The sequence below is a fragment of the Agrilus planipennis genome, unplaced genomic scaffold (genome assembly GCF_000699045.2).
Source record: "Agrilus planipennis isolate EAB-ADULT unplaced genomic scaffold, Apla_2.0 scaffold8, whole genome shotgun sequence".
Lineage (NCBI taxonomy): Eukaryota > Metazoa > Arthropoda > Insecta > Coleoptera > Buprestidae > Agrilus > Agrilus planipennis.
Window position 1 is genome coordinate 3,141,693 of NW_020442461.1, and position 12,552 is coordinate 3,154,244.

The 12,552-nt window shown below is 32.9% G+C and overlaps 2 protein-coding genes and 1 long non-coding RNA gene across 3 annotated transcripts in view; 2 read left to right on the forward strand and 1 right to left on the reverse strand.

Annotated features, from left to right (window-relative positions):
- LOC108734030 overlaps positions 1-12,552 on the reverse strand; it is a 141,089-nt gene that overhangs the window by 102,125 nt on the left and 26,412 nt on the right. Inside the window, exon 3 of the long non-coding RNA XR_001937319.2 lies at positions 4,092-4,280. This is a non-coding gene — a long non-coding RNA (uncharacterized LOC108734030). The remainder of the gene's footprint in view (positions 1-4,091; positions 4,281-12,552) is intronic.
- LOC108734024 (mannose-P-dolichol utilization defect 1 protein homolog) lies at positions 69-1,679 on the forward strand. Its single transcript, XM_018465408.2, has 4 exons — positions 69-680; positions 730-952; positions 1,014-1,134; positions 1,197-1,679. The coding sequence occupies exons 1-4, from the start codon at positions 514-516 to the stop codon at positions 1,337-1,339; spliced, it is 654 nt and encodes a 217-aa protein (XP_018320910.1). The 5' UTR covers positions 69-513; the 3' UTR covers positions 1,340-1,679.
- The window catches only part of LOC108734014 (laminin subunit alpha), a 32,925-nt gene continuing 24,969 nt past the window's right edge, over positions 4,597-12,552 (forward strand). Inside the window, exons 1-7 of the mRNA XM_018465392.1 lie at positions 4,597-4,993; positions 6,995-7,141; positions 10,159-10,395; positions 10,451-10,621; positions 10,682-10,895; positions 10,960-11,169; positions 12,234-12,506. Coding sequence (XP_018320894.1) covers positions 4,682-4,993; positions 6,995-7,141; positions 10,159-10,395; positions 10,451-10,621; positions 10,682-10,895; positions 10,960-11,169; positions 12,234-12,506 — 1,564 coding nt within the window. The 5' untranslated portion in view covers positions 4,597-4,681. The remainder of the gene's footprint in view (positions 4,994-6,994; positions 7,142-10,158; positions 10,396-10,450; positions 10,622-10,681; positions 10,896-10,959; positions 11,170-12,233; positions 12,507-12,552) is intronic.

Genomic DNA, 12,552 nt, shown 5'->3' on the forward strand with positions numbered 1-12,552 from the left:
CAAATAGCAAATCACTAGAGGGCGCTCTTGGAAGATTTAAAATCAGATGGTTAAACTGATAGAAAATTTCTTGTAAATACACTATTAACAAGCCAAAACCTTCTTTATTGAAACTATTTTAGTCTTCATCTATTGTGAATTTATCAACGATTATCATTTTAAAAGAGAATTATTTACATTTAAGTTGTTTAAGCTTTAATTTGAGGAAGTAGATGATGGGCTGATAGATGATGTCATTGACCCCTGAAATGGAAAAGAGAAAGTGTCTTGGAGAAGCTGAACCAGTACCTAATGATTTTGACCGCGAAACCCGTCGTATTTTTTTAGTAAGAAAGCATATGTAAGTTGGCATTATGCCAGTCCAATTGGCAGTAAAATTGAACCGAAATGCGGGATGTAAGTTGAATGTCAAAGATTAAGGTTATCATAAAACAACAGTAAATATAAAGCATCCTTTACCTAAAATTACCAGTTACTGTTCATTATTATGTAAACGTCGTATAATGGTACAACATGACCCTAAAATATGAAACTAGTATTTTACAGTCCATCTCAAATTTTTTGAGTATCATAACAATATTTTCATGTTTTATATTAAAAATTCCCCAAATTATCAACATACTCAGAGTAAAAAATGCACATGGCATCAGTTTAATAGGCTTATGCATGGAATTGTTCAGGTATGAATTCAGAATTGGAATTGCATTTAATTAATAAACATTCTTTTAGTTACACTACAATGTTCTCATATAATTTTCGAAACCATTATGCCATACTTACTTATTTGGAATATCCTATAATATTAATTCAAGAACTAATTCTAATTACTATCACATTCTACTACAAGAATTTTTTTAACATTGGTTTTTTTGCTGGAGCATCAATTTATTGTTCTATGGCTTTCGGAATGTTGTATGGAATTATTCCAAGGGAGTTTTTAACTTTCTTAGTGGTAAATAGCATTAATGATTATATTCATGCAACACCACATATGTATCAATTTAATAATTTAGCCATTGTGTACTCCAATCGGAGCCTCCTCAAAGGTCATCCAGTTGTTAGAGATTTTAAGAAGTGGTACTGCTGAATCTGTCAGCATATTGACATGGTTCCTATCAGCATTTACAAATGCCAGTGAGTACATTTTTAATAATAAACAATCTAACAGATTTTCATAAAAATAATTTCCCATTTAGCTAGGATATTTACAATCCTTATGGATTCATCTGACATGGTTTTGTTGTTAAATTTCTCCATAAATACCATGCTGAGTGCTTCAATTATGATAACAGCATACTTCTTTAAAGCAAAGAACATTCATAAAATGCACACCGAATGATTTAATGAACTAAACTAATACCTATTCGTTTGTTAAAAATTAGACTGAATACTTTATATTATTGTTGTTTCTATTTCTAAAATCGTCTTCATTGAACTTTGATATTAAAAGTCAAGGCAGAGTTTTATAGAGGCTCTTTCTAGTAAGAGGACTACCTTTTGCTTATACAATCTCGTTAAGCGCCATCTAGCGCTGTTAATGCAACGAGATATTGAAGACTCAAACCCTCAATTGTCCTTTAGTCGAATTTACTAATGCCTCTCTATTATTTTAAGGGTGCACAGTTTAATAAAGTTATACAAAATTGTATTTTTTGTGAAATAAACTCGTTTCTTTATAATAGAGTAGTTATAATTTGAAGTTCTACCGCCTTTACGCAAGTCAGTACTACATAGGGGTACCAACTATTTGAATTTAACAGGCACTAAATCCCATTATGTATACAAGAATCCATATGTAAAAGAGCTTTTCAAGAAGTAAAGAATATAGAAAATTAATGGATGATTTACTCAACACTAGCGAACTTAAACTACCAAGGCATACGAACTAAAACGAAAAAACAATCGCAACCTAAACGAATAGTGTTGTGTGTGTGTGTGTGTGTGTGTGTTAAGGTGTGTTTTGTTAATTATTTTTTTCTTGAAGACATTTGTAACCAATGGAAATCTGAAAAAAAAAAGAAATAAAAAGTTAGTGTCTACTTGATTCCACAAATTGCATTATTTTATTATTCATTTTACTTACTGTTTAATGCTGAAAAAAATCAGAAGGCATAAATTAATAATAAATAATAATTTAATACAATGCAAAGTACTTACTTTAATTGCTTTTTAAAATAATTAATGTGCCAAAGTAAAAAATGGGCACTTTCAACGGAATTCGTTATTTCCAATTTGCATTTCCTACCATGTTATATTGCGTAAACAAAGTTTGTAAAAAAAATCGACAAACCCTTATTTAATCTTCACCTTGTAAGTATAACAGTGACAGCTATTCGAATAAAGCGGTACGATATTGTAGGCACATAATATGTAAGCAGTTACCGAAAAAGGGCACCTAATCTAATTTAACCAACAATATACGTACGTTACTACCTCAAAATCACTTTCAAAAGTTAATAAATGCGTTATTGTACGACATAATCAAAGATCAAATAAAATTCTATCTGTTACTTACGTAAAAACGATTTAAATAAGTAATAAGGATAATTAATTAATCACATTAAGCGCCATCTAGTGTTGTTAACCTAACGACATTTTTAAGACTCAAACCCTTTTTTAATTGCATTCTAGTCGAATTTACTAATGTCTCTCTATTATTTTAAGGATATTGGACATGCATAGTTCAATAAAGTTGTATAAAATTGTATTTGTTGTGAAATAATTTAGTTCCAAGTTATCAAATCAATACTACATGCAACCCTTTTTTTTTAATAAGTTAAATAACAAACACATAATTTTATAAGCAGTTACCAAAAAATCATTATCATTATCAATGAACTAACAAAATTGTTTTATAAAAAGGTTAAAATAAGGAAAAATGCAAATCCTAATAAAAATACTAAATAATCCTTCAGTAAGTACTGAATTGATACCTACAAGAGACATTACTCTATAACTGGTATAATAAGAAGTAATCTAAAATTTTGTGGAACATGTACAATTCTTAAAGCAATATTTCAAGATAAAGTGCCTTTTTGTGTTTTTGATATAACGTAGCGCCATCTTTGAACCGTTTCGCGAACCACCACGGTTAGTCTGCCTTTTTTTTAATACTAGCTATATACACTGTACCCTTAACATGCACCAAACACTATTCACTACACTTCCTGAAATACATAAAAAATCAAATAGATCGAGTGACAAGTAAATACATAAATAGACTTATTATTAATAAAAAACATATTAAAATGTGTATGTGGAACGTGGACTCCGATGCCCCTAACGATAGCTTGGAAAAACACCCTATACAGTACCCAACAGTGCCAGATTACCCAATAATAACCACAGGAAGCACAAAAAGTGTCGATATGCAGTTTTATGTTAATGTCACATGTAGACAACCCAACATACAGCGTCACTGTGTAAGTTGGATTGCCTACACGTGACAATGTATTTTGGGTTCCTCGAATATTCTACAGTGAAATAATAATTAATTAACAATTGTGGTGTTGATTAAAATGGGTAAATAGATAAATAAATTAGCGACTAGTCAAAAAATGTATTACGTGGCAATAAAATCAATCATAAAGTTCAATAATAAATATTTGACGAAAATTGTAGCAGGTATAATATCAAATAATTAAATAATTTAATGAGTTTAAAAAAGTGAACAACAGCTAAAAAATGGGACTTACCCATTTACATTTAGAAACGTATTAGATGATAATGAGGTATAATAAGGGGGAGAGGACTCGAGAAATTTTCGCGTGGTTAATCTGACACTGTTCATCAAAATAATTAGACCAAAAAAACAATTGCCGTAATAAAAGGGAATGCCTAAATCAGGGACTATACCAAAATGGGTATAAATCGCCAAATAGGATTCAACGCCGTCAAAGTGGATAAGGTGGATAATGGAATAACAAGTACCCAATAATGTCTCAAATTGCCGTTTGCAATTTATCTTAAAGGGCGGAAAACATACCCAACATAAAACATAAAGTACATAATAATAAAAATCTTGCCACTCAAATCTATTTGAAACTAACTACTTCTACTATTGCTACGGCATTTGGAAAATGCTCACTCACCATGGTTTTGCCGTCCTCCTATCTTTCGGTCATTCCTCCTTGGGGCCATTCAACTACTCAAAGTTACCAATGGGACAGCGGGTACCATGCTGGGTACCATTCCATTTAATCGTTAAGACACTACCGCACTCTATATTACCAACCATGAAGTCATCCTTAACGGTCATACGATCAAATCCAAAAATTCACCTAAGAAAAAAATAAATGAAAATAGATAAAATACTTCTTCTTTATTTCGTCCTTCTTGCCAACAAGACAATTTTTTGTTTTAAATGGAAACTAAACAAAAAGTTGATTCTCAATTGTCACTGAATTAAAAATATATTGCAGAGGTGTTTTTAAACAAAAGAAAGTAGAACAATTGTATTAGTTTTTTATTAGTTTATTTTTAAGTAATTCATAAAGAACAATGAATTAAATTCAAATTCAGTAAAATATTTTATTAATTTAATTATTTTTTTGCTTCATTTCCGAAGTTAGAAATATGCATCTGTTTAAAAGCTTAAGCTTTGGGCCTTATTCCGGATCTGCCTGTAATATATTATCTAACGTACAGCAGCGTCTTTTTTTATTGCAACCACACAAGAAGGATGGGCATCGTTTGTAAACGACTTGGATTCTCATTCAGTTCTAAAATCATGTTCGTGGTGTTAAGATCACGGGGAAGGCCTCTAGAGGCCTCTCCTGGTCTTGTCTCGGTGCTTTTGACTTTGTCTTTGACGGCGGGGGTGGCGAACGCGCGGAGCGATGAGCTTACGCCGCCCTATTTCAACTTGGCCGAAAATCGGACGATACGAGCTTCCGCCACATGCGGCGAAGACACGGAGGGACCCGAGCTTTATTGTAAACTTATCGGTGCAAATGCAGAAAACGACGTGAATGTTAATCTCATTCATGGACAGGTCAGTTCTCAACCCCTCATAGTTGTTTCTTGAAGCGCAAAACAAACGACCCTCAACAGTTTCATTTGTTATCGAATTGTTTCAAACAAATGCAGGCGTTCACGATAATCAGATTTTTGTTTCACTTGTTAAATGTAGAATTGTTTTAAACAATTGAAGATACAATTGTTAAAAACGAGAGTGTTTTATTCAAAAGAAGATGACACCATTTATTATATTATATTCGTATCATGAAAACTATTAGTGTTGATTTCATGTAATACGTTTACGATTTTAAGAAAGGCGTTTCAGCGAAGCTTTTAGTTTACTTTACCAGTAATGATAAGATTTCTATTTTAATATAGGAAGTGATAGACAGCCAATCGCCTTCCCTAAACATTTGTATAGTTCTATAAAAGTTTTGTTATCGAATATGCACGAATGCCTATCATAAACCATTATTATTCATTCTCTTTTCTGGTTTAAATACGTTTAAACTAATTTTAAACTTACATAAAATCGAATTCTATAAAACGATTTAAAATTTTGTAGGTATCTATTCATAATTTATCTACAAATATTTTCATTTTGTCGAAAAATTTTCCGAAGAAAGGTGTAAGTGAAAAACGTCTCACACTTGTAACTACAGTTCAGAAAATTCCTTCACCATGATTATGCTGTTTTACGAGAAAATTGCAGAACAACAGAACCAATTCTTGCTTTACAGGCAGATATTTTTAGGAATTATGTTTTCCTTAAACCTAGCCATCGTTCAGGCTGAAATAATTGCGTTTCCGCGGTCATAAACAGTAGTTTGGGCATTTTTAACGATTGCAAGCACAATAGGATAACAAGTAATTTACAGCACAGTGTTTTCTGAAGAAACGCGGTTCTTCATAATTTTTTAAAAATCAATTTGTTGCCCCTACAGCAAAAAATCTATTGATGACATTTAACTTTCAAATGTTTTTTTATTTTGAAATAAAAAACAATTGATTAATACAAGCTCTAAAACAAAATTTGTAACTTTCTTTTGTTTTCTTAATTTTTGTGTTCGTGTATTTACAATGTGTAATAAAATCATTCATAAAAAACGCCATGTAGTAACATCGCTTATGATGTAATAACAGAATAACGAAGTAGAACTTCATCTTATAAATAAAGAGGTCATCTTTTGTTTATAAATTCTCCCTATAATTAGAATCAATTTCACTTATGTACAATTAAATTTATAAAAAGAAAAGTGAAATAATAAAAGGACTGGATGAATACCTAAATAAGTCAAATCCAAAAATTAGGTTTAATATTTAATCTTGGAATTCGAAAAAAAATAAAATTAACAATTTCTTTCTTCTTCGGATTTTCATTTTTATACACAACAAAACTGTTCTAGTTTAATTATTATATTGATAGATGTATTTTTGTGACACTGTGTTTGTTATCGTGCCTATTACAAAATTTATTTTAAATTTAACGAATCTGGTAGCAAAGGTCAACCTCATGATCTTCATTAGTTATTTGGGACCATCTCCTTCATTTATATCTGCTTGTGGGTCATTAGCCAGAATATGAGGACAAAGATAATCATTCAAATCATTCCAATTTCGTTCACGATAATTTTCATATACTCATGAAACATTACTAATCCTTTTTTCAGAAATAAATAATTAACAAAATAAATACATCCGTTCTATAGATATCTAATTGAAGCATGTATTTTTTTTATACTTGGTGTAATTCGTAAATAATTGTCGCTCCAACCCCGATTTTTTAAAGGAAACATTGATGGTTTTTTGTTTGCTTTCGAATTAATTTCTATTGCATAGATCGCATGAAACTGGACTGTTTTCTAAACAAATCTTTATTTGAAACTTTTATCGGAGATTAAGGTAGCAAGAAGCTGACAAACGAAAATTACCTTTTCCAAATGAATACCCTTTTGGTTCCTAGTTTTTCTTATCAAAATTTCCCGGCGAAAATAAAATTCAATTCAATCAAAAAAAAAACCGTTCTGCTTTACAGTTTTGCGATTACTGTGACCCCTCTCGGCCTGACAAAAGACACCCTCCCGAGTATGCCGTGGATGGAATGGAAACATGGTGGCAAAGCCCGCCGTTATCCAGAGGGATGAAATATAATGAAGTTAATCTAACAATTGATTTTGGGCAGGTAAGTTTAAAAACAAATCTTATCTCTGGAATAACAAAACCCTATGTACAGACAACAGGATGTCGTACAATGTGGTTGGCATTTTTTGTTCAAAAAAAGTGTACCTAGATACCTAAATTGTTCTGAATTAACGTAAAAATAAAAGCGTTTTCGAAGAACGTTTTCTTTTCGCGAAAGCCTCCATGCCAAGAGCTTAACTGCTGCCCGAGGCTAATGGTACAGACAGCTGAAGGTCAAAACTAGCCGAACCTGGAACCTGTCATTCATTTTCGGTTTTTCATTCACAGAATGCCCTAACGAAGGGCCGGATTGAGTGGCATTTTATTCCGTTATCTCATCTTCATCAAAAACGTATATTATCGTAATTTCTATGGGTAAACGTTTTATAATATTCAAATAATAGATAAATATTTAAAGAAAACAAAAAACAAAAAAACCGAAAAATTCTTTCACCAATATTTAGAATGGACCTTCAGGATCGACATAGGCTACTGTAGACGAAAAATCGGTCGCACTACCTAAAACTATGTAAAATTTAACGAAGGGATCGTTTTTCTGAAGAAAGTTTGAGATGAAGGGTACAATTTTTACCGAAACGTTGTCAGGAACCATCTGTTTGTCATTGTATGTCAGTAAATGAATTACGACGTTCATGTCAGATCATAAAACGATTATCTTTCCAAGAAAAGAGCAAATTTGTGGTATTGGGTGGCCTAGGGGGGGAAGGGGAAGAAGAAGAGTCAAGTTGTTGTGATTATATACAGGGTGGTTCGTATTAGAAAATGGAACATACGGAAAAATGCAAATATATAGGCCATTAAACCTAACGATTGGAAGAAATAATTCTTTTTTTATTTCATCTTGGAATTAAATTCGAAAACATAATCGATGATGATGCTAGTATGTGCTAAGTAAAAAGTAAAACCGCCCGGACTTGTAAATAAATAAATAAACATCTGAACATTCTTTTCTTCATTATCATATAATATGAAGATAAAATTTTTATCTGGAAGTTTGCACTAATCTAAGTGCATAATAAGGAGCGTACATACAAGTGGTGTTATGATTGTCGGAATTTATCAAAAAGCGCTTACACATGCAGCAAACAGTTGACTGTTAAGCGCCAACAATGCACTCGAAGTATTACATTACATTGTCGTCTGTAATAAGATGTACAACAATTTGTCTGCACATTGAAATGTGCGGTCATCAATATTTTTAGAACTGCTGTATAAAACGCACGACCAACATTGAAAGTAATTATTTTTTTATTAGAAATAAAATTACTGTTCAAATAAAATTTCTCATTAAACTTATTCAGTTAAGTATGTTACAATTTTGCTTGTTAAACTTTGAACCTAATACATATGTGTTTTCGTTCGAAATAACCAAAATGTCTTCAAAAAGCTATGAACACTGACGCCTGGCGACCACATGTTTCATGGCAGAGCACACGTAACTATGTTGAAAAGAAATTAAAAAAAACAAAACTGCACCGAATACCAATAATGTTGATGTAGTAACAGAGGAACCCGTAAACAAATGGCTTCCGTTATTGCGGTTTTCTTTTGTCATTGCAAAAAAATGGAATTCAATAGTAATGATACGTAATAACAATTACGTAATTAAGAATGATTAATATTATACAGGGCGCCTTATAAATAAGGGAACGTATTGTATATTTTACGATAAGAATTATACGTTAAATGTATTTCGACCATCCGCATCCTTTGATAATTGATAAGGCCATCCAAATAAAGCTATGTACGTTAACGAAGGAAATCGCCTCCCACATAAGAGCATTATTCCATGATAACGATGTGTTAAATTGAAACAATTTACAATTGTTGAAATCGCATTCTAATTGTAATGCTCGTGGGGGTTTAAACGAATTAGGTACATATCTAATTAATATGAGATTTCCCGCCCATTAAAAAAACACAACCAATATTTTACTAACACATTTTGCATTGTTTAAATAAATTTTTATTTAATTAAATGGTTTATAAACGGAAAGCGTTTGACTGATTATTGATAAGAAGAACCTACAAGTCAGATATAGCTTCCGATATAACCGGATGTTGTTTTATTAAAGAATGTTTCTGTTAGTTTATTATTATTATATAAAAAAGAAAGTCGTTTAAGTTACACTATTTATAACTCAAGAATGGCTGAACCGATTTGGCTGAAAATTGGTGGGGAGGTAGCTTAGAACCAGGAGACGGACATAGCATACTTTTTATCCCGTTCCCGTGGCAAAAAAATAAGTGGTTTAAGAAAACGCAACTGACAGCAAAACGAAAAATTTATCAGTCAAAACATCAGTTTAGCCGTTCATTTGTTAAAAATGGTATAACAAAACACAACTGACATGCAATAACAAAAAGCAACTGACAGCTAAACGTAATGTCGTCTATTGTTAATTATGGTGTTTTATTTATAGTCAAATTTACCTATTTCAACGTTTTACAAAATTGGTGGCAATGTTTAAATGTTACATATTTATAATTTGTGGTCAGATTTACTTGAAACTTCTTCTCAGTAATCTCTCATCTAATTTCTGAAAGACCTATCTCGATATTTTAAAAAATTCAACCTCCAAAGGGGGAGGGGTAAAAAGGTGTTGTAATTTTTGTTTGGCACATATTTTATTTGTAATTGAATTTAGTTGAAACTTGGTATATATGCTGTTTGATATTATTAATCAATTGAAAAGAGGTTGCAACGTTTCCATGAGGTATATTTTATTTGTAGTAGGATTTACTCGAAGATTGCTCACTGTTGAAATTAAGCAAATACGTGTTTGGCCATTTTTAAAAATCAACCCTTAAGGATGAAATGTTGTTGCTACGTTTGTATTTGAAATCTAAGATGGCGACATTACATAAAATTAAAACGTTGTAAGGGTGAATTGGGCGTTAAAAGTTTTATGGAGAAACAATATTAATTTCTGCTAGCGAAGCATAAATATAAAAGTAACATCAAAATTTTCTAATATTTCTTTTTCAATTATTTAGGAATTTCACGTAGCCTACATTTTCATACGAATGGGCATTTCTCCTCGACCTGGTCTATGGATTTTGGAAAAATCCGCAGACTATGGCAAAACGTGGACGCCATGGCAATATTTTTCCGATTCGGAAAGCGACTGTGAAACATACTTTGGCAAAGAAACCTTACGTCCTATAACTTCCGACGATTCCGTTATTTGTACCACCGAGTATTCAAAAATTGTTCCACTGGAAGGGGGAGAAGTACTAGCACGTCAATCTTGATACTCTTCATGATACTAAAGACGTTTAATTGTAGATCCCCATATCAATTCTTAACAATAGGCCTTCTGCCAGAGATTATTTCAATTCTCCTGTTTTACAAGAATGGACGAGGGCCACGAACGTTAGATTTCGTTTCCTGCGAACCAAAAATCTTCTTGGACATCTCATGTTCGTGGCCAGGCAAGATCCGACAGTTACAAGAAGAGTAAATAATAAACCAATATTTTCTTACAATGTGCAATTGTCCACTGTTTCCCTGTTCTAGTATTTTTACTCCATAAAAGATATAAGTATTGGGGGTCGTTGTATGTGCAATGGTCATGCCGATGTTTGCGAAGTCACGGATCCCAACGACCCCAACATCCTCCTCTGTCGATGCCAACACAACACCTGCGGTCCCAAATGCGAAAGGTGTTGTCCCGGGTTCGAACAAAAAGCTTGGCAAATATCGAAAAACTACGCGCCATTTTCTTGCGAACGTGAGTTTCTCCTAACATTTCACCGTTAGAGGAACAATTAATCATTCCTAATTCCCTATTTTAGCTTGTAACTGTTTCCAACACAGCAACGAGTGCGTGTACGACCCTGAAGTGGACAGAAAACGTCTGTCCCTCGATATTTATGGCAAATACGAGGGCGGTGGTGTTTGTCAGAATTGTCAGCACAATACAATGGGAATTAATTGTAACCAATGCCAACCAACTTTCTACAGACCTTACAATAAACATTGGAACGAAACTGACGTTTGTCAACGTATGTTAATCGTTTATTTATTAATTGCAATAGATATTTAGTCTTATTTATCCTTTATCCGAAGGATTGCCAGCAATCCAAATCATACCATCCATATCCTTCTTGAATATTTTATACTAGGACCTCCATGAAAATTATTTGCCAGCAATCCAAATACTCCCTTATCTTCCCATGGACTTCCCTAGAAGTTTCTTTTTGTTGATTCAAATACTGCCATACCCTTTCAATGTATTTCCTTCCATAAAAGTTATTTGCCATCAATCCAAATACTCTCTTAACTTCCTATGGATTTCCCTAGAAGTTTCTTTCTATTGATTCAAATGCTGCCATATCTTTTCAATGTATTTCCTTCCATGAACTTCCATAAAAGTTGGCTGCCATCAATTCTAATACTCCTTCATCTTCCCATGGGCTCCTTAAAGGTTTTTTTGCTGATTCAACTGCTGCCATATCATTTCGATGTATTTCCTTCCATAAAAGTTATTGCCATCAATCCAAATACTCCCTTATCTTCCTATGGATTTCCCTAGCACTTTCTATCTGTTGATTCAAATGCTACCATTTTTTTTCAATGTATTTCCTTCCTAGAACTTCCATAAAAGTGGGTTATCATCAATCCAAATACTTCCTTTATCTTCCTATGGACTTCTCTAGCAGTTTCTTTCTGTTGATTCAAATACTACCATATCTTTTCAGTGTATTTCCTTCCATGAACGTCCATAAAAATTGGTTGCCAACAATTCAAATACTCCCTTATCTTCCCATGGTCGCCTAGAAGTCCTTTTCTGTTGATTCAAATTATGTCATAGTCATTCTATGTATTTCCATCAACCCATTTCTTTCGTTATCCTCCCAAACCGTTCTTCCATAAATATGATTTTCTACTGATCCACACACTGCGTTATCCTCTCTAAATATCTCCTCCCTCAAACATTCATAAGAGTGATTCCCCATGAATCCAAACCCTTTTGAATTTCTCCTAGGCATCATAATCTCAGGAACACTATCAAAATACTACCACAACAAAACCTTTGCAAACTCCCTTAAAATCTATTTGCTTTTAGCATGCAACTGTAATTACTTTTACTCCACCGGAAACTGTGAAGAAGGTACTGCCCGTTGCGAATGCAAGCCAGAGTACCAGGCTCCCAATTGTGACCGCTGTAGTTATGGCTATTACGGCTATCCGGACTGTATCCCGTGTGGCTGTTTCCTGAATGGTACCGAGAGTCTTCAGTGTGAACCTGTCCAGGGCCACTGCTCTTGCAAATACAATTTCGGTGGTAAATATTGCAAGGAATGTGCCGACAGCTATTTCAACTTTCCGACATGTGAACGTAAGTTGTTAAATTAAACAACAATTTTTACGTTCTGAGCGCGTTG